The sequence below is a fragment of the Ischnura elegans genome, chromosome X (assembly GCF_921293095.1).
Source record: "Ischnura elegans chromosome X, ioIscEleg1.1, whole genome shotgun sequence".
Lineage (NCBI taxonomy): Eukaryota > Metazoa > Arthropoda > Insecta > Odonata > Coenagrionidae > Ischnura > Ischnura elegans.
The window spans coordinates 47167409-47191092 of record NC_060259.1 but is presented as its reverse complement, the minus strand read 5'-3'; the positions used below and the strand labels follow the sequence as shown (position 1 = coordinate 47191092).

General features: G+C 37.2%; 1 protein-coding gene across 1 annotated transcript; it reads left to right on the top strand.

Moving 5' to 3' along the window:
* Positions 1 to 736: 736 nt before the first annotated feature.
* Positions 737 to 17076, top strand: LOC124171091. Its single transcript, XM_046550237.1, has 2 exons — positions 737 to 847; positions 16651 to 17076. Exons 1-2 carry the CDS (start codon positions 836 to 838, stop codon positions 16969 to 16971), a joined length of 333 nt encoding a protein of 110 aa, XP_046406193.1. The 5' UTR covers positions 737 to 835; the 3' UTR covers positions 16972 to 17076.
* Positions 17077 to 23684: the final 6608 nt, after the last annotated feature.

Below are 23684 nucleotides of genomic sequence, written 5' to 3'. Positions count from 1 at the left end.
ATTTACATGACATTGTAGTTTATATTAAATAAAAACAAAACTAAAAAAATGGAACAGATTCTTTTTTTTAATTGTTCCCCCAAGGGTGTACCAATTATATACTAACAAATTTTAATCTCAGTGTAAGGATCTTGGAAGAATACATGAAACGCCCATAAATGAATCACTTTTTTAATTTTTCTTCATTATCCAATATACAGTTTTTTACTCTTCGTTTTTACTTGTCCCATCTGGTACTCCCCTTTGGCCTGCACCTGTAAAAAAGTAATATTTATAAAAATAAGTGAAATTTTAATTTTTAAAAGCCACCAAAATTTTCAAGTTCATTAGATTTTGCAAATCATAAGTTTCATTAAAACCATCAACCAAAACTTTCACTGATGACCGCAATCGATTCTGAATATAGCTTTCAAATTCAGAGTCACTCTCTGTAATGGCTGTCTTTTTTCCATTGAATAGTTGGAAAACTTTAAATTTTGCATGATTGTTTGTGAATTTTATTTTTTCACAAATCTTTTTCTTCAGTAGTTACACATTTATCAAATTTCTTTCAGTGAATATTACATGCTTTAAGTTTGTTCTCTATGACATTTCCTGATTGTTCATTGCTTTTTTTACACTTGATTCTTCAGAATTGGGCATTCATTTTTATCAGAATATCAACTTTCTATGAATTATTATAAAATTTTGATTCAATGCGCTTGACCTTAAAAGTTTTTAATTGTATCTTTTTAGACCTCAAGAATGTACCTATCTTACTGGAAGCAACAAGGATTACATTGAAAAAGTGAGATTTAGCTGGTGCCACATAAGTAGACCTAATGCGGAGAGCGGAATGGAGGTTAAGGTACTAAGTGGTCAACTGATGAATTCATGTGTGTGAGTTAAGTATAAATTGCCCCAATCAAATTCTGAAGATAGAACTTCTCTCGGGGGTGGAGTGGTCATTTATAGGGGAATACGTTTGGGGAGAGGTACCTTATCATGAGGAGGGGGTTCTCTTAAGAAGCATCACTCTTGTAACTGACCAATGGCAGTATAAGCGGCAGCCGCCTCCCCTATTTGTACACTTATCTATGAAAATAGAAGCTGAAGTAATTCACAATCACTTTCAGTACCAGGCAAGATTTGGAAAAAAACAGGCATAGGCGTCAAAGGCTGGTTGTTAAAAAATAACTCAATGGAATTGAAAATGGCCAGCACTCGGGTACAGATCTATAGAGCTAACGTCAGCACCAGTGGCGCAGTGAGGGGGGGGTTTTGGGGGATAAAACCCCCCCAGAGCTCAGAGAATTTTTTTAAGTTTAATCCATTTTACTTATTTGGATCAGTATTACTTACAGAATAGTGTTAGGATTGATAAAATATCCCTTAGAAAGCCGTAAAACTCACTGTTTTGAGCCATTATTCTTAAACTTTTTCTGGAGGAGGGCCCCCGCAACTCCTGCTTACCCTGGTGGGTATGCCATACCCCACACTCTTAAGAATTAGTTACCCTAAAACCCCCCCTAGCCTTAATTACTAGCTGCGCCCCTGGTCAGCGCGGTAAGTAATATGCTTCCTTGCAAGCAAGTGGGTTGGACTATATGTACTGGAAACTAGGGGTCTGAGGGGAATTCCAGCCTTGTGCACCTTATGGAAAACGAAGAATCTGGTGGCCAGATAAAACCTCTGTCCGCCAGATTCCTCGCTTTCCCAAAGGTGCACAAGGCTGAAATTCCAGTCTCACCCAGCTTTTTTCTTCTACTGGAAGTTTCCATTTGCATTTATTTTCAAATGAAACGGAAAAAAGAACACTTTTTTCAAGCGTTGTGAGTGTTATCTATTTTCAGGTGCCAATATATACTAAAGAATTTAGTCGAATATCCCATGCATTTATTTTCACCATGCACCTCTTACCATGGCCCTATCTCCCGTACATAGATCTCCTGGACTTTGCCATCGTGTGATAAGACGGTGGTTACGACTAAGTGGCGCTTTTTGGCAACTGGGGTGGCTGCTTCGGTTTTTGGCTGTCCTACAGACTCCTCCACCACACTCCTTTCCTGTTGTCCTCCCATCTGTTTGAAGAAGATAATTACACATAATATAACGTAACCCACAGTATGAAATTCAACATTTAGGTACAGTGGCTTCACCATGGGGGGATGAAGGGATGGATTCCTCCCCCCAAACCTCAGAGAAATAAAAAAATAATTTAAAATATTGTCTAGTTTCATAACTAAATCTCCTTAAAGTTAATTATTAGTGCCAAAATGATGTAAAATGTATTTCCAGGCATGTCATTTTTCAAAAATTTTACCAGATTTTGCCTGGAGGGGGACAGGGGATGCCATTACCCCCCAACCCCCAGCATATTCCTAGTTACGCCACTGTGTGCGTAGATATTTTCTCCCCGTCGATGTCGTGTTTGAAAAAGTGCAGAGCAATGCATGCTTGATACTATCTTACCATTCTAGGGTAGTTCTGGCACATACGTGGCCAGCTCCTAGATCTCGCCAAAATATAGATTACATTACAGTCTCTAAGTGCGGAGGCAAATTCACGTTTCCTTTATCATAGCCTAAAAGCCAGAGACCACATGTTACATTAATCCCCTATTTTCAAGAGCTGACATTACCATGTTTTCATTAAGTCGCTTCTTTGCATGTTTGTTTTGTCCTACCGGAAAAAATTTTGCCGCTCATATTCAGCCCAATACCCGATCAGCTAACGACTTAAAATTTTGAGTCCTGGGCAGAACCAGAAGGCAATCTATTCTTACGCTATTTCTAGTACTTTCGATGCAGATAAGGATCAAGGGGAGACACAGGGATGTACCCTATTCCACTTTGCATTGTTACAGTGATTTATAGTGTTTATTATTTCTTTCTTGCGGCTGGGTTTAAAGCCACCAAATGCATCCAAAGGGTTGCGAATGGTGGGTCGACCTCTAGATATAGAGGTTAGCTGCGAGATAAGCGAGTTCTTTCGTCGAATAAGCAGTCGTGGACAAAAAGAGATGGAGTTCGGAGGGATTATTGGTTTCTCCTTGGGTAAGGTAGATAGGTAGATCATTTTTATGATAACGAAACCTATGAAGATTCTGCGAATTGGTGACCCGGGGCTGCCAAAAAATTATGCCTCTCATAACCCAGGGGAGAGGGAGAACAGCTCTTCTCCATATGTGCAAAGGTGAAACCACATTGGTCGATACAGCGGCACACATTCCACTAGGGGCATTGAGGGATTTACTTTATGGCTGTAGCACTGCAATGTGAAAGGCAAGGGGAAACCACCACAGTATCATCCCAAGGAGTCGCAGCCACTCCGCTCTCTTTATATCATGAAATGATGGAATTCTCTCGATTAAGATATACCGGAGGTAAATTAGTCCCCCAATTGGATCTCCAAGTGGGTACTACTCGAGAGGGTGCATCGATCAAAGGTGATAGAATGTTAAAAATAGAAATGGAACATTAGTTCGCTTCGTACCTGCAGTAGGCTAGAGAACATGAAGGTGGAGATGCGAAGAATGAACCTCAATGGATTAGCAATTAGGTGTCAGCGAAATGAAGTGGCCCCAAGAAGGAGACTTTTGGAGTGGAAGCTTTAAAATGATACACACAGGATCGCTAAATGGTAGTGCTGGATTAGAGATAATGCTTAGATGGAGCGCCCAGATGCGATTTAAAAGCTACTCGCAGTCTAATGAAGAGAGAGTAATGGTGAAGGTAGAAACTGAACCCATAGCTACTGTAGTGGTGCAGGTTAACATGCCTACATCAGATTATGAAGACGATGAAATAGAAGATTTCTACCAATATATAACCGAAGTTATCAAGCAGGTGAGAGGGGAAGAAAAGCTTATTAATTTAGGTGGCAGGAATGCCTTCGTCGGCAAAGGTCAAGACAGAATATGGAAATATGGATTGGGGAATCAATGAAAGAGGAGAAAGACTACTTCATTTCTGCACTGAACACAGGCTATAACCCTTTTTCTGAACTGACGGCGGCTGACCTTGAGCGTGCTCAAAACCCACCCACTCTTCTAGCCAATCACAGAAGAGCGACAATAGAAAGTTTGTAGGAGCCCGCAGTCTCTCTCCGAACTCCGTGCAGTGCAGATCGCACTCCAGCTAGCAGTGTTGCCAAATCGAATCTGTGGAGACTGCACAGCGTTCGTCCGAGAATCTTCTGCCGCCCCCGAAAGTACCGTTATTCCCAAGGCTTGCAACGCTGTACAGTGAGCGAAATGCCCAAAATGGTGGCCAAAATAGGAAAATATGAACTTAGTATACAAGGTTTTTGAAACTTTGTGTTGGCTAAAGGAAGAATGGGATCGTCCGAAAATAAAATTGTAAAGGCTGGTGAGTATGTTTACGCGTTGATAGACCACTGTGAAAGTGATCTCCACGTTAGTAAGAACGGCCACTATGCAGCGCAAGAATAAGTACTTGTAATTCATAATAGCGCTACTGCTGGTGTAATTGGGCGATTTTCGTTCTGTAAAATGGATTTAGCCAAGCAGTGTAAGTGCAATCTAATACATTTTTTTAAATTGCTATAGGTTAATAAATTGGCAGTATTAAAGTTTTTTGACTAAAATTAATACAATATTATTCGAAAATTATTTGAAAATTAAGTCATAAGTTTAGCATTCAGGGGCGCAGCCAGGAATTAAGGATATGGGGGGTTTCAGGCAAAACTAATACTGGGGTGTCTAGGGCGTGGCATATCTTCCAGGATAAGCCGGAGGTGCGAGGGCCCTCCGTCAGAAAAAAAAATATAAATGGTTTAAAATTGTGACTTTTATGGCCTTCTGAAGGATATTTTATTAATCCTTACACTATTCTATAAGTATTATTAATCCAAATGAATAAAATACATTAAACTTAAAAAATTGCCTGAGCTCTGGGGGGGGGTTTTATCCCCCAAGACCTCCCCCCTTCTGTAGCATTGTAGTCTGCCACTGTAGCATTCTGTCGTATTCTGCGTACTAACAAACATATCATCAATCTTATACATTTTATAGCTATTACGAAACAAAAATTTGCTGCCCCAAACTGCCCCTCGCGAAGTTTAAGCCATTTGAGATAATCACATAGCCACGCGCTGGGTTCCAGAGTAGGTACTGTACACGCTCTTTGTGTTTCCGTTAAAAACACGAATATTTTTATGCGAATGTATTTAGTTATGAAATTGAACTGAGAGTATTTATTTTTAAGTTTCGAAAATTGTTTATATGTTTTGTTATTAACGATTCAAATTTTGAATGGGCCATCTGAAGAGGTTTTTGGTAAAAGCCTGCGAAAACAGGACTGGCAGAATTGTTACGAAAGAATAAGGAACGAGATATGTCGCAAAGCAAGGAAGACTAGAGGAGCGCGAATTAAAATATCTCGAAGGCGTTCAAAACTATTTTTGCATTGAAAAATAGAGGCTGCCTATAGGATAGTGAGGAACCACTTTCAGGAAAGGGGCATAACACATAATGCCCTAAGAAACAAAGTAGAAGAACTTATGATTGAAAACGAAGACAAAGAGAAGAGATGGAAAGAATATCTACAAGATTTGTACAAAAGAAGCGGCCTAAGAACCAATGCTATCGAAAATAAGAAGGGAAGTGAATGAAGATGGCATGGGAGCCCCAATTTTACGATCAGAATTTGATGCGGCTGTAAGAGACCTTCGTATAAATAAAGTATCTGGAATTGATGATATTCCCGCACAGCTGAAATGCAGGTGAAAAAACGTTGAACCACCTGTACAAAGCTATTATTGAAATGTACTTGACAGGTGAGACACCAAAGGACTGCTAGAGGAACGATATAATCCAAATTCGCAAGAGGATAAGAGCGGAGAACTGCGAAGATTTTAGGACTATTAGACTGGCTACACATGGGCCGAAGATACTGACAAGGATCATCTATAGAAGAATAATAAAGTAGAGCAGAAGAGTACCTGAATGAGGACCATTCCGGATTCAGACAAAACAAAGGCACAAAGGAAGCAAAATTGGCCCCTAAGCAGCTCATAGAGAAGAGAATGGAAAAGAACAAGCCGACGTTCGTTTTGTCGTAGAGTTGGGGAAGGCATTTGTAAATGTATTTTGGAACTCAATGCTTGGAATCCTAGAAGAAATTGGAGTTCTTTACAATGACAGAAGAATCATCCACAGTTTACACAAAACCAAGTAAGGGTGGTAAAATCAGGACCTAGTTGTGAAGAAATGAAATAGGAAAGCAGTGAGATGAGGCTGTGCCTTGTCACCCATAATTTTCAACGTTTACAACGAGGAAGCAACAGTGGCGCCGACTCCATGGGGCCTGAGGGGGCCCGAGCCCCCTCAAAGATTCGTTTGGGGGGGCGGAGCCCCCTTACCCTTTTACCCCCCTTACCCCCAACAGATACGGTATACAGCGTTTTGTTGGAATAACTGAGCGCAATTTTGCGTGCTTATTTGCTTTCAGTAGGTTGACATCGTTGACATATACCTTAAAATTATTCTTAAAAGTTGTAATTTCTTTAATTTACTCACTTTTCTAATCATAGGTTTGCTGACCGGTGGTGATGACTGTTTCTCATGAACGCCTTGTGAACTGGCGAGGAAAGTGAGCACGTGGAAAGTACAATTTCCAGTCTTTAGGAATTGAAAACCCACCGAGCAATTTCTCTTGTCGTGGACAATGGAGCAGATACGTCGCCGGCCCTTCCTCGCTGCCCCTCTGCTATTTCTCTCAACCGACCCTTCCATTTCTTCGTGGGGCGGTTAACTAGGGACTATCAAATTCATTGAAAGCGAGGGTACCATAAATTTCTTAGGTTCCTACGAAAATTGGAAACATCCGGAAAATCGAAAACATCCAGTGTAGTCCAACCAGCAGAGACAACAGATACGGTATACAACGTTTTGTTGGAATAACTGAGCGCAATTTTGCGTGCTTATTTGCTTTCAGTAGGTTGACATACCTATACCTTAAAATTATTCTTAAAAGTTGTAATTTCTTTAATTTACTCACTTTTCTATGCTTTTTCGCTGATTCTGGCGGTGATTTTTTTGGCCTAGTGATTTTGTCGACGGACAAGGACAAAAACTTATTGGCACAGGTTTGTCGGTGTATGGATCTTATTTCCTCACGTGGTGGCAGGAATATGTAAACACTGATATTCTTTCCGTGAGTCTTTTTGAAGCAGTGGAGGGTATTTCCTACTTGTAAAATATAATTAATGCACTTTTCAGCCAGTTTTTCCAAAGTCAAATATTTTTCTGTGTCACGAGTATATTATTTGGCACTATTTTGTCTTTGCGCAAAAGTATCTTGTAGGGCTAACATATTTTGGCGCGAAATTTTCCCGCCTTGTTTGTTAAATATTCTTTACACACTTTTTAAGCCAGTTTTTCGAAATTAAAATATTTTTCTGCTTCAAGGTTATATTTTTTGGAACTTTTTTTACTCGAGACAAGTTCACGTAAAATATATTATCCTACAAGAATTTTTGGCGCAAACTTGTCCCTCGAGGAAAAAAATAGTGCCAAATAATTTACTCTTGACGCAGAAAAATATTTAACTCCGGGAAAACTTCTTAAAATATGCATAAATTTAATTTAAATAATCGGAAATTTCTTCCATTGCTTCAAAAAGACTCACGGAAGGAATACCATTAATTCTGTATTCCGCCACCGCGTGAAGCAATAAGCACATCCATACATCGACTGACAAGTGCCAAAACGTCAGCCTCCTTGTTCTTCTCCTGCAAAGCCAGCAAATTACCAATAAAAAAGTGAGTAAATTAAAGAAATTACGACTTTAAGGAATAATTTTAAGGTATATGTTAACCTACGGAAAACTAATAAACACGCTAAATTAGCTATATTTATTCCAGCATAACTTTGTGGACGGGCACGTTTGCCTTGCGAATTACGTCGCCATTTGGTTAACGTATAGTGACAATAGAGAAAGGTGGCAGTGCCTTCAATCTGAAGTCAAGGTAGCAACAACTTTGGAGGTCCATGCTTATTATATTCGCTTACATCTTTGTACGCCGCTGTATTTGTTGCTATTCTTCAATTGCATTTGCGGTAGACTTTTGAACGTTATTTTCTAGAGGAAAGCCTGGGACTGATGATTACCCCCTCAAAAGTGGCCTCTTGAGGACCTTGGTGTCAAAAAGGGTTGACAGTAGTCACAGGATTTAATCCGGGCGAGGCCTTTGTAAACCATCATACCATCCATCCCATCAAACCATCGCAGGATTAAACGACCCAGGCAAAGGAATTGACCCTCCCACGGTGTGTGCGACCGCTGCAACTCCGACTCAAGTAATACGATCCAGGGTATCCTCACATCATCGGTACAGCATTTAGGATCGCGTTTACATTTCCTTTACTTTATGTGCCAAGTATTTCAATGTAAGCGATGTCATTGCATTCAATGCACTCGTAACATATAATATCATTCAAATCTTAACATATTTGGAGTTAAGCTTCAGCAGGAATCTAATGAATTGTAACATTTTAGGCTTAATGATCATGAATTTATATGATAGTTATAACAATATATCATTGTATTAAATATTTTTAGATTCTTTTGGCGCTGAACCCTACAGCTAGAGTGAAAGTACTCATGAATGAGTACCAGCAAATATGGAAAAACTTAATTACACGTTCAACCATATTATCTTACATGGGGGATTTTATATCAAATCACGCAAGGGGGGTCTGGTGACCATTACCGATTTCCCTAAGGTTTAGTATGCGAAATAAGTATCCTAAAGATGAATCATACAAAGTTCAGAATGCAAGTTATGGAAAGTTATGAACCCTTGGTGTATCAAGCCATGGAGGAAAAACTGAAATATCACATAAATGCTAACTCTGGAATTAAAGCACGTAGAGAAAATATATGCTGTTTATTTTAAAGAATTTACTTAATGTAAACAATTTTTGCACAGTTTAAAGGCTTTCAAATTGATTAACAGGGTGTAAATCATCAAAATTTGCAATCATTTAAAAATTGATATCGGAAAGAGGCTTCCTCTTATTTTCCTCAAATATTTGCAGTAGCTTAAGTTGATCCATAAATTAAGAAAATAAAGAAGTAGTTTCTTTCCATGTCAAAGGGCAGAAAATACAACTTTTTCGTTTTTATATAGATGGATCAGCACTGACCAGTGGCGCAGCAAGGGGGGAGTTTTGGGGGCTAAACACCCCCCCCCCCCCCAGAGCTCAGAGAAATATTTAAATTCAATCCATTTTACTTAATAGAATTGATATTACTAATAGAATAGTGTAAGGATTAATAAAATATCCCTCAGAAAGCCGTAAAACTCACCATTTTGAACCGTTTATTTAAAAATTACGCAATTTATTAATCTTGCACCTACCGCTTAACCTGGCGGGTATTCCATACCACCACACACCCCAGTATTAGTTGCACCTAAAGCCCCCCAGCCTTAATTCCTGGCTGCACCCCTGGAACTGACTACTGCGTAAGTTTGAGGAAAATAGGTGGCCTCTTTCAACCATCATTTTCCAACAAATCTGTAAATGCACTCCTTCTCACGCACCAAATTCAAATTACTTCAAGAGGAAATGATAATTATTATACTCTGCATCACAGGCGGATTTAGGGGGCACATCCCCCCCCCCTCCAAGATGCTTAAAAAATAGACAAATACCATTATATGTTTATGATTACATTCATTTTTTTTGTTTATTACGGAGCTCCAAGCATTAAATGTCATATTAATAACTGCCATTTGAAATTATAGAGAATATTTCACACAGTAATTGTTGTATCTCGTTCATAACCTCAAGTATGAGAAGATTGTTTGCTGGTCAGACGCTTCAGCCCCCCAGAAAATATTCTTGATCTGCCCCTGCTCTGCATGCAAAATAAGCAGTGCTTACCATGTACAGCTATTTTTTACATGCTGTTACTGAATACAAGTTAAATAATGTGCTCTTCTGTAGCAACAAATTCATGTAAATGCCCATTGCTACTGACAGGATATGGTGGGTGTTAAAGCTTGAATAGAGCATTTTTAGGACATTACTGACACACATCTTTTAATATTGGTCTTCAAAAACTATAGAATAGCCTATTAATGTGATACTATTACAATGCTCTGGGAAAGGTACAGCAGTAATTTTAATAATATGCCTCTTAATTCCATAAACGCTTGCAATGAAGCCATTGAAGGGAGTCTTGAACACTGATATTTACTCATACATCTATTATCCCCACTGAATTATGGACTCTACTACTATCTCTGCCTCTTTACTTGTGTGGTTTACTAAGCGAATGATTATGGTCCTCTGTCTGTTTGTAACCCAGACATAACACCTGTTTGTGCAATGAACTTTGACCCAATCATGGTATTTTGTCGGAAATGAGATATTAAATCATATGAGAAATCTAAAAGTTATCAAGGAATACTTTTCTTACATGCTATAGAAAGGATTCACTGTGTTCACATATACAGTCAACATATAAATAATACACAGAATTGAAAATTTTCAACTGCACAGTTATTTGCATTCATGTGATTTTTCAATTTTTGCCATTAGACATTCTTCCTTATACCAATATGACTTCTCGACTAAGTTGCAATATTTTGACCTATCTTATTCCATCACATGGCTCTTTTCCATGTTTGATTTCTCAAAAGCACCCCGGACTTTCCTTTAGTTCATTATTTGACTCAGCTGAAACATGTGGAATCTATTTCTAGAATCAGCAACCATCGCATCCCAAGTAGCAAAAGAACATGGAAAAATGATTTTAGAATTATTGCACATAATTTTAAAATCAAAATATCATATGGTGGCTAAATTCATGACTTTTTCAAGATTTTAAAATCATTTTAAAATAATGTATTTGGCGTTGCTCTTTTTAAGTCTTGTACCATTTGATCTCATTTTGTTAATAGTGTATACATGGATATGTAGGAGGTAATGGCTTATTTTTTGCATTAAATGTTCCTTTTTTAATTTCACAGAAAAATAATTATGTGAACATTATTTTAAAACAATTTCAAAATTATTTTACCCACATAATATTTTGATATTTATTTTCTAATCATTTCAACATAATTTTAAAATCATTTTCAACATAATTTTGAAATAATTAGGTATTTATTTTGAAATCATTTTAAAACACTTATATAAATTAATCTCATTGGCACAGGCATATACCAATGTGATAAAATAAACCAGTATAATAATTCTTATTCCTTTGAGGTGAATGTGAATAACTGACAAGTAGCTTTACATAAAACAAGTAATACGGAGACTTTTTCTACCAAAAATGAATCCCTTTTTACAAAAGTGAGTTTGAATTTTGCTGTTTTCAGGACTTCTTGAAATCCACAAAGCTGTATTTTTTCGCAGTTCTCCATAAGATTACTAAAATTTAAAATAATGAATTTACGGGAAAAATGTCCCAAAATGAAGGCATATAATTGAAAAATGGACATTGAATGATCCAAGAATACAATCAAGCAACGCCTGAAAACACTCTCAATATGTGCTTCATTGCATACTAAAAAGGGATAAGGCCTGAGTTTTTCACATTTGCGATTTCGTATGTCTTATAATCCAAACACAGACATATCTGATTGGAATGTCATTAAAATGTCTCAGGTGATGGTGGGAATTCAGTGAAAGCATGCAGATAAGGAGATTCTTTAATTCTCATGATGGTTGTACTGCTTCATGCGAAATATTCACGTATGCAAAACTATAATGTTGGTAGCATAGTAGTTAGGTGGGAAAACAGTGTTTTACTGTTTCTGTCACAGTTCGAAATTTCAAACACGTTTACTTGTATTATATTAGCATAACAATTGATCAATTTAAAAGGAGGCTGAATTAGTTACAATGTATTTAAAACAATTTTAAAAAGTACTATTCATAGCTCCTTCAAGAGTAGGACATATTTTAAACTTCTGTTAAAATCATTTTGAAATAATGAAAAAAAGATTTGTAACATTGAAACAGAGAAAGCTTATGTTTTCAAAATTATGTTAAAGTCATTTCAAAATGTTCTCGCAATATATTTTAAAATAATTTTTGCATAAGATTTTGTTACTTGGGTATCAGATGTATATTTTTTATATTTCCATTTAAAATTTGTCGGCATGTTGTTTTCTTCTATATTCCAAATTGCAGGTAAATCATATGCCATGTCATGAGGCAGCTACACTCAATGAATACCTTAGCTCTTGATCCCATTGTCATTTAATCACGAACAGGTTCTTACCGTTTACTTTTCATAGGACGAAACTGATCTTGCAATAACATGGTAAGCTATATTGTTCTATCATGTAGTGTTTCAATAAGATTTCAAGCACTGATATTTATTTTTTTAGCCATTGAATGAAAACATACAGTTGTGGTAATGGCAGTCGCTTTGGCAACTGACCGGCATCCACCCATTAGTACTCATATAATTCTTATTCTATCCTTAGAAGCCCAGAAAATTATAAGGAAAACAAATAAAGCTAGTAGCGTGTATCAGGGATTTTCAATAAAAAAATCATAAGCAAACTGCTTCTATTGCTAAAAGAAAAAAACATGAAAAGAGAAGCAAAAGAAAATGAGCAGGAAACTCTTTGAATCTGACTCCGACTTCTATTGATGAGAAAAAGATTTGTGAAGACGAATCAGAAAGTGAGTTACTTATAATGGAAATGGACAAAGAAACCTCACTCTATAGCAGAGCCACCCTAAAAGATGGAGTAATGCGGTATCAGTGCACTACTTATGAATTATGGGCTCATCAAGAATGCTCTAGATGGAACAGTTCCGAGGGGTATTTATGAGACATGTGCTTCAGAATGTAAAATGCACTTAAGCTTCTAAAACCTCATCAACTTATGTAAGCATATTGGTGGTACCCTTAAAGTTTTCAGCCCTTTTTATCATGGAAAGATATTTTTTTAATTGACCCCTATTGGAAATTTCTTATAAGTCTTACAGAAATTCTTATAAGAATTCTGTAAGACTTATAGATATCTATAAGTCTTACAGAATTTGAGAAGAAGAAGTTGAGGCTTCTTCTTATGAGACTTGTTAATATATATCCCTAAGAGCACACGAAAAATTGTACACTTATAATATCTGTCTGTTTGGAGTCTATAGATTACTTAACCGATGGAAGTTTGATATGGGCCATGAATAAGCACGATGTATACTACGATTGCATACGTTGCAGGATACGGTTGCCATGGAAACCTTGTTTGGTTGTTAGGTTGCTAGGTATTGCTTTTATATGTTAATCATTCACCATGTTTTTGTGTGACCTGTTTAATGAAATAACCCTATTGAAAATTTCTTATAAGTCTTACAGAAATTCTTATAAGAATTCTGAAAGACTTATAGGTTTCTATAAGTCTTACAGAATTCTTATAGGATTCTATAAGTCTTACAGATTTCTTATAGGATTCTATAAGTCTTATAGAAATTCTTATAGGATTCTATAAGTCTTACAAAAATTCTTATAAGAAATCTGCATTTCTTATAGAATTCTACAATAATGCTGCGCGGGTCGCATACCTTTTAGGTTTTTATCCAGCAGGCGTGTCACCATAACTTATGTTGGCAATTGATAATTATTTAAGGAATTCTACATAAAATATTTTTTTGAAATTATGTATAACACTTTTTTAAGTAATGTTCTGCTAATTTCCTGTTTTTTTTCAGCATGATATTTGACATAAATGGTTCCAAGAAGCGGAGGCTTCTTTAATGCGACTTGTTAGTATATATAGCTGAGGGCACATGAAAAATTGTAGACTTATAAGATCTCTCTGTTTCGAGTCTACAGATTACTTGACCGATGGAAGTTCGATATGGGCCATGAATAACCACGATGTATACTACGATTGCATACGTTGCAGGATACTGTTCACATGGTTCCCTAGCAACCTAACAACCAAAACTTGTTTGGTTGTTAGGTTGCTAAGGATTGCTTTTATATGTTAATCATTCACTATGTCTTTGTGATAGCAGTTTAATAAAATAAATCGTGTGCTTCTAACAAAAATAAGGCATTGACCTCATTTGGTAAGTCTTACAAAACTGGCATTCCTAAAATCATGTCACCTTAAACAAACAGTTTCATGGAATTTTAAACTTTTCATCGTTAATTTAGATAGACTTGTATATTTTTCAGATTGTGACATATCTAATATAAGTGGAAGTTTTAATGAAAACAGTGTTTCAATGGACAAAGTGAGTGATTTAGTCGTCTCTGGAGAGAATGAATTTGTATGAGTAAACCTAAATAACATCTGCACAATTATTATTTTATGGAAAATACATCAACTATTATTCTCAATCAGTGTTTCTGGGATTCCTATCAATTTCCCTAAATCTTGCACTAATTGTTAGCCATATTCTACCTATCCTTTTCTCCAAATGGCATCAAATTCCATTTTACTTTATTTATTTCTTTCATTATCTATCCAAATCTGCATGTAGAGGTCATTCTCTCTGGTATCTTAAATAAAAATTTCTCCTATGTATTCGATTTATCAATTTTTCCTTTTCCTTCCCAAATAATTTCTTGAAGTATCCCAAGTCGAACTTGAATTTTATTTCATTTGCTTCTTCAATTTTCCAGGTTAAATCATTCCATATTGCAATTCCTTTATATTTCATTGCGTAGTGATTGCCAAAGCCATATTCTATTATCAGTCCATCATTCCAGGATATCGTTGGTTTCATTGCTTTTAGTTTTTTAGTTTTAAAATGTGGGGGGCGTTAACCCTATGCAGAACCCATGACCTGAAGGACCTCTATGGTATCTCGCATTGTCTGGCCAGTCAGGTGGACTTTACAGAACTTGAATGTCCTTGCTTGATGCACACTAAAGATAGACATTACATTTGGTACATGGGAAATCATTAGGTTTGCTGTGTACCAGATATAGGCACCTTCATTAGGAAAAAATTAGGTATAATGCTAACTTTGTACTCTCAGGAGGGATGTAAATCTCATGTAGCTTTTTATTGAAGTTTGCACAAGTGTTTTAAGCATGATGATATGATAATTATAATAAATATTTCCATGAGAAAATTTCTAATAAATAACATTTTGTAATTGATACTTTTGATAAGAAATTTTCTTATAAGAAAAATGCCCAATTTCTGATAAGAAATTTTCTTATAGAAAAATTCTTATAAGAAATTTTCTTATAAGAAGAATTCTTATAAGAAATTTTCTTATAAGAAAAATGCCCAATTTCTGATAGGAAATTTTCTTATAAGAAATTTCCAATAGGGACATATTATATCCATACTTCCATTTACTTGTTTGTAATTTCTTAGTTGCGGAATTATTTAATGTAATTAGCATAATTATTTCTGTTTGACGTGCCTGTGCCATCGAAAATCCTCATATTTCTTGTTTTAAAACAATTTAGAAGAAAATGGCATTACCGACTGCCATTACCCCAGGGTAGTGGTAATGCCGGTCTAAGCTGATTTTGCAATATTTATAATTTTATGAATAGCTAAGGCTAATTAGAGCTCAATTGAGATCTGCAATAAGTAAAATTTACTAAATGTAAGTGATTCCACACAACTGCATTCCAAATTTAAAACAGAGTGAAGCTTTATACTCAATTTCCCTTTGATGACAGTCATTAGGTAGCCCAGTCCCCCCTATAATTTAATCTGTAACATATAGGTTAGAAATTTGAGCAATCATACCATAGAAAATATCATAGCAGCTTTGGCTTCTCTAGATTGTGGGTTCATGAACTACTTATATTACTTCATATCACCCACAGTGATTTCCGACATATCTTGCTGATTAGGGCTTAAACAAGAGCAATCATTTTCTTCACCCATATCATATGAGCCAGCAATCTTAATATACTCATCAGTGAAGAAATGTACACCATAAACTTCAGAAAGGGCCCATATTTCTGGTTGCTATATAGCTCTATGTGATTTTACAATAAAAGTTTTGATTGAACTTGAACAAGATACCATAATTTCTTGCTTGGAGTAACTTGTTGGTAGGAGTGTCAAAATTTAAACTTGATCACAGATTTAGGTAGTTGCCACTATTGGCTATATTAAAAGCTGCTGAGATATGATAACATTCATGTTTCATATTTATCATTTTTAGTGATAGCTATGTATTTATCTTGAGCATCATACGATAAACTAATTTCATTGAAGACTTCTGGGAACAGTGACTTCAGTCAGCTTCCTTTTGCCCCATGAAACCCTTCAATCTGGTCACATTCTCATTGAGATTCCCAGTATGGACATGAATCCCATTGATTACTATCTATACTATTCATACATTGCCTGCATAGACTTTTAGAGGATTATATAAACTGCCAAAAGTATCATCATTTTTCTAAGGTTCAACTAAAATATCTTCATTGATCTTTTAGTCAAATCAATTGAGATAATCAGTAACCTATATGGCCATATTTTTTTATTTTGGAAGATACAGGCACATCTCCCTCATAGGTTTGAATTTCTTCTCGTATTAACAGCTCTTGGTGAAGAACAGGAAGGTCAATTTATGCATCCTGTCATCTAATGCAAAAAAATTTTACTTGAACCATTTGTTGACATGTATCATGAGTGATCAAGATTTATATAGGATTAAGTGGCTAAGATTTCATTCTCATTGCCTTTTAGATGGCAGAAGGGAATCACCCCCCACCCCGGTCCTGGAGAACCCCTCCACCATCATTATCAAGGGTAGAAGTGGATAATGCACGAAGAATTGCCGAAGAAAGGTCGGATGCTGCAGCTGCAGCTATTCAGCTTGCAGTTCAGCGTCAGCACCAGAACTTAGCTAATCCAACACCTCCCGGTCCTCAGGGGGATGCCGCTCCTCCTCCTGGAGAAGGAGATGCCCCTGGGGTCAATAGGGACCCAGTTCCCCAACAAGGGGCCAACCGAGGCCTACCACAACGGCGTCATACAGTCAGCCGAAGAGGCGATCGTGCTCCATGACTCTAAAATCTTTGTGCTTTGAGCAGTGGCTCTGCAGTTTAGTTTGAGATATCCTACTTGTATTACATTATATAACAAAAATCAATTGTCACCTTTAATAAAATGTTGGCTGAACCAAATTTAAAAAAATGAATGCCATATAAGTACAATAGTTTTGTTCAAAAAACTCCAAATCTTTCCTCAATCTCCGGACACAATCTTTCATTGATATATTAAGATTTTATGTAGGTACCCAAGAATCACTTGCTTTCCACCTGGTGCAGCATGGAACACATAAATAACCAATGTTGTGCGATGATTCTAAAACAGAGAATTATTTTTCCCCTAATGCAAATTGACCTTCAAAATAAGCAAGCCGTCATCAACTCACCTTTGACTTTCCATACATGGAGAAGGATATCCTACCTTAACCCTTTCACTGCTTTTCAATCTCCGAAAACCTTCTCCTCACATGCCGCGAAAAGGTTAAAATGTGTTTCATGGGGCCATGAAGCAGGTACTTACAGGATGGGCATGGTACACCCTCATTAGGTCCCTAATCCGGGACCCTTTCCTCGACCAGCTCACCCTCGTCTTTGAACCATGTTTCTGCAGTGAAAATTAACGATTTTATTAACTTTGCTAAAAACGTGGCTGCAGACCACCGGAAATTGGCCATTTTAGCAAAGATAACAAAATCGTTATTCCTCATCGCAGAAACACGGTTCAAAGACATACTTGATTGCCTGATTGGCAGGGGTGCGATGCAAACAATCGTTTTTTGATGATTGCATTGAGTGATAGATTTTCAAAATGCAGTCAGAGTGGTCACTTTTGGGGAGGGAGGCCCCCCGCTCAGAGGGACAAAGAGATGGGCCAGCGAGGGTGAGCTCGTCGAGGGAAGGGTCCCGGATATTAGCGATCCTTTGGAGTGCTTCGGCGAAAGTGCATGGCAGGGAGACGACCAGGTACATTCACAGCAGTGAAAGGGTTAAAATCTCCCTCCATTACCCTCTTCCTTACCTCCCTGAAACCCTTCATGACAACAGGGGCGCAGCTAAGAATTAAGGCTAGGGGGGATTTCAATATTTTGGTGTGTGGGGTATTGCATACCTGCCAGGGTAAGTGGGAGTTGCGGGGCCCTCCTCCAGAAAATGTTAACATTAATGGTTCAAAATGACTAGTTTTACCACTTTATGAGAGATATTTGATTGATCCTAATACTATTCTACAAGCAATAGTAATCCATTAAGTAAAATGGATTAAACTTAATAATTTCTCTGAGCTCTGGGGTGGGGGTTTTATCCCCCAAAACCTCCCCCCCCCTCGCTGCATCACTGCATGACAATACCAGTCTCCTTCTATACCAACTGCAACTTTCACTGCACACCTCTAGTTTCTCAGTTTGGACTTGTTGAATATTAAAAAAAGTAACTTTGGTGTTAGTACTCATCCCTGGGTTCATCCTGGTGATGCAGGGAATTGCAATAGGAAAGGCCACATAACAGAAATTACTCCTAAAATAACATACATTTTAAGAGTCCCCATTCCTGAGTGCCTTCCACCTCAAGGACCCACTTCTTGCTTACCTTGCATCGACCACGTGGTTCCCTATGGGCTCCTCCTAATTGGCCATTGAAATGTAACCTGAGATGCCAGGTATTTCTCCATGATGGCAATTTCAAAGTTTGGGATACAGCAACATGTGAAAGTTAAATGTAATTGGGGTGGGGTTGGTGCCAGTAAATCACCTACAGCAATTTTAGAAGTTGTATCATTGTCCGAATGACAACCTACAGTGGTGGTATTACTCTCTCTCTCTTTAAAGCGGGAGTTTTCTACCCCCGTGGTATTCATTTCATGGCATGATTTTAGCTCATAAGATTTTAGATCATTTACCCAATAAAGCCATACCATCTCAACAAGGAGGTCATCTTTTGCTTTAAAAAGGGGAAGATGTTCAACAATTATTCTTCTGCTATACCCTATCCTACCCTGTAAGCTTTATTTATTTCCCTTGCTACTTTAACATTTTGAGTATTTCATTAAATCTCTTCCATCCTATCCCTATAATTGGGGATACATGCTCCTTCTGATAGCCTGAACTGTTTCAAGTATTTGAGGATCATTTTCAACTGTACCCTCAATATTTATCGGTGAACACAAGTCTACAGTATCTAAATCCATCCCCAGGATATAAAACATTGAGGGAGAATTATAGAACTTTGAAATCTTAATGGCCCAATCCATGTTTCAAACACTGTGTAATGCATGTGGTTGTGTGTTTCACAAAGCAAACAACACTTGCCAGTTACTTGATGTGAACTATTTAATGACTAATATGTGATCATATTTGAAAGCAGGTGGTTTTTGTTTTTGAATTAGTGAATACAAAGATGAGGAAAATGGACTAATTTTGTGAGAAAACACGTAAAATACAAATACATGGTAATATATAATTTGTGAATGAAGTCCAATTCCCCATCTACCAAATACCCACTCTTCATCAGTGGCGCAGCAAGGGGGAGTCTTGGAAGATAAACCACCCCCCCCCCCAGAGCTCACAAAATTTTTGTAAGTGTAATCTATTTTACTTAATTGGATAAGTGTAACTTATAGAATAGTGTCAGGATTAATCAAATACCCTTCAGAAAGCCGAAAAACTCGCCATTTTGAACCATTATTCTTAAAAAATTTCTGGGAGAGGGCCCCAGCAAATCCTGCTTACCCAGGCGGGTATGCAATACCCTTATACCCCTACGTATTAGTTGCACCTAAAACCCCCCCTAGCCTTAATTCTTAGCTGCGCTCCTGCTCTTCATTACTGGCATGAACAGTTTGTAATCACTTTGGACATTGATATTGAACTCAAATATATATTCACAAGTTCACTCAATTGAATGAATGGACCCTATGATTTCCAGTTTCCCCATTTCCTCTTACCCTTTGGTCAATGACTGCAGAAATTATCGATACTTGACAAAATTGTATAGGTGGGGATATTCTTGTTTGCCCAACTTGGGCCCTTGGAAGAGTGTGTTTCAAGAGGATACATGAATAAGATATGAATACTTTCATAAAACAATGAGTAGTAGATAGCAAGTAGTATTTACATTTTTCAGACATAACAAAAGGAAAAAAAAGAAGAATAATGCAACAACAGGCATTTGGCAGTGCCGTAGCAGTGTCTAAAATATGTATAAAAATTGCATTTTCTAACAGATTCTGGGATGTAATACAGCGAAATTATGTATGGGCTCCACCAGCATAATTTGAATTATTGGGGAAATAGTGTCCTTCAACCAGAAGTAAAATCCTCAAATGGTTGGGAAAGAATGTAATGACAAAAAAAAGAAAACTGAATAAGGAAGTTTTTTTGTCATTACATTCCTTTCCCAACCATTTGAGGTTCCAAAAAACTTCCTTATTCAGTTCTTTTTTCATGAATATAAGTAAAAAAATGGAAAAGCTTCCTACTTCTCATTAGTTGGTGACATCATAAGAGCCCCAGTTCATACCCATATTCAGTGATAACTGCAAAATGCAGAAAGGAATTTCACCCATGGTTGAGGTAAATTATTATTCACGGGCCTGGTACTGTATTCATCACATTCTGCAGTGCCTTAATATATGCAAACCACTTTGTGTTCATGCGTTTGAGGTCTGATATGCACAGAAATGTGGAATTTATATATGTATCAATTATTTATAAGCATTGTTTTTTAAGATGGTGAAAAAATCTTTCATTGAAGAGCTGCCTTGAACAATGCCATATTTTCAACTTTAATCAAAAATGAGATGGTGGGAAGGGGGGCAGCAATAAAGCAGTTATATAATATCAGCATCTGTTTTCTTAAGAACAAAGCAAATAAGCCCTCACTTATTGATTGTTTCAACCAAATTTGGTATCCAACAGAGAACTATCTAGCTATATGAGGCTAATGTGAGGAAGCAAGAAGTGGCTGAGAGGCAGTAAGCTGCTGTGCAGGAGTGTGTGATGCCATCAACTTAAGGATAAAATGGTTGGATGTTGAAAAAAGCCGGTGATGGATTGAGGAATTAATAAAATATGATTGTCTTTATTTTTCTAACTCATTTACTATCAAAAATGAAAATGCTGATCAAGCTCATTGTTAACTTATACCAGCAATTACAGGGGATAAACTTAACATTGGATATGTTTTGTATAGAGGGTTAACCATATCATGCATGCTCTTGTTGATAAACAAATTGAGTGACCTTTGAATAAATAAAAGTATATTGGGATGGGGCATCATCTTTTTCATAACTAGAAAATCGATTCGATGATCATGGCTTCAATTTTAGTCATTAGTTGAAAGGGGCAAGAGCATCTGTTAACCCATGAATTTGACAGATAGTGACATAAGAAAGTATGTATCTTATAATAATGCTCATTTGAGTTGTTAGAGACTACTTTGAGGTAACAGAAATTTTTAGCATGTTGCACTTGATATTTTTTTGCATTTATGCCGACAGAACAGTGGCGGATTTTTCATCATAGTTAAAATAATGGCACATTTAAGCAAAATAAAGGCATTAATAGCTAAGTTAATTAGCATAATATTAACACTGATCTTATACAATTCACATGCTAAAATATATTACATGCCGTAAATTGGGATAACTTTGCCAAGTGGGACAACTTTGCCAGGTTTTGAAAAATATTATGTTTGGTGCCCCCTAAGATTCCAAATTATCCAAGAGATGGCCTAAGGTTTCATCACAAGGACAATGTATTTCTATTCTAAGTGTACATTTGCGGTGAAATTCGATAGAATATCTGGTCAGGATCCATTAAGGTGGTCTGCCCTGTGCACCTCACGGGCTTATTTCGGGACACATTAGCGCATTAATGTTTTCTTGGAAAAACTTATTATCCTTCATCTGGAACACCTAAGAGTATATTGGTGTAAGTATTCTCCTACTGAAATATGTACGTGGAATATGATAACCTCACTCTTCTCGGAAAAGCTCATTTGGCTATGATATAGTGCCGTTTTGCTAAAACCCTAAAAATAACCGTAGAACTTCGTTTAAAAGTTGTACAGGCATTGCAAAATGAAAGGAATACATTGATGAACTGACATTTAATGCAACAGTAACAATTAAAAAAATTAAAATTGCACTGGCAACAATAAACTGACCGCAAAAGTACGCCGGGATGGGCTGCCTTCGGGGAAAAGGGTCAAGGATTATATTTGCCCAGTTGCGGAGGAAAGGGTCCGGGACCCCGCTAGGAAAGGTCATTACGGGGAGGAAGCGACTACCTGCATAGTCCCAAGCCAAGAAAAAACTCCGTACGGAGCGAAAAAGAATTTCTCAAACCCTTCGTAGAGCCAAAAGCAACTTCCCGTGAAGGAGCTCGGCGCGAAAAGGTTAAAGCTCTTGTAAGCCTCGAGTCTCCCTGCAATAAGAAAGAATTGCAGAGAGTCCTGGGAATGTTCAATTATGTGCCTGGTTTCATCCCAAACATGGCAACATGAACAGCCCCTCAACAAGAATTATTAAAAGCTGGGACTGAGTGGAAATGGCTCCCTTCCCATAGCCATGCATTCGAGAAACTTAAAGAAACTGTGTCATCTGCCCCAGTCTTAACATCATTTGACCCATCCAAAAGAATAACAATTCAATGTGATGCCTCCCAGTCTGGCCTAGGCTGTTGCTTATTGTAGGAAGGAGATGGGATTAAGCGGCTCCAGCCAGTTGCTTTTGCCACTAGAAGCTCGACGGAGTATGAGCAAAACTATAATGCTCAAATTGAGAAGGAGTTGCTAGCCTTTCATTTTACAACTGTAAAATTTTACAACTTTATACATGGGTCTGATGTCAACGTGCAAACCGATCATTAACCACCTGTGTCAGTCATGAAAGAAAGCGTTTGCAAGATAGGGTCAGTAAGACTTCAAAGGCTGAGACTCAAACTGCTGTGATATTCCTTAAATGTGTATTATGTCCCAGGGAAGGATTTGTATATTGCAGACACACTGTCACGATCTTACGTTAAGGGTGAAGTTGAGGAGGAGCCCGAAATGCTATAGAGATGGTTCATACCATCAGCAGGTATCTCCCTATGACTAGGGATCAGAAGCAAGAGTTTCAGCAAAGAACTAAAAATGATTAAGTTTTAAGGGAAATAATTGAAGCTTGCAGAAGCAGGTGGGCAGCTCATTGTAAAATACCCATTGAACATCAGCCTTCTCATAAAGTCAGAGATGATCTTCATGTTGAAGATGGCATACTTTTCTTAGAACACAAAATTGTAGTCCCTGGTGATTTGAAATCTTATGCACTAAAATTATTACATGAAGGGCATGGGGGTATAGAAAAGACTCGTGCTAAAGCTAGAAAGCTATTCCATTGACCTGAAATGTCAAAAGATATTGAAACCATTGTTAATGAATGTGAAGTGTGGAACAAGTTCAAGCCAAGAAACAGAAAACAGCCATTACTTTCCCATGAGGTAGGTACCCAAGTTGCCATTTAAAAAATTGCATGTGATATTTAAGACTTTGCTAAAAAAAACCTTATCTAGTATTCGTTGATTATTTCTCTAAATGGTTGGAGTTAGTCCCCTTGCCTAGCAAAACTGCTAACTCCATCTAAGAGGCATTTCAGAATATTTTGCAATGCATGGGATCCAGAGGGAATGTATTGCAGACAACATGCCAATCTTGTCGTATGACTTTCAAAAATACCTAACAGAAAATGAAATT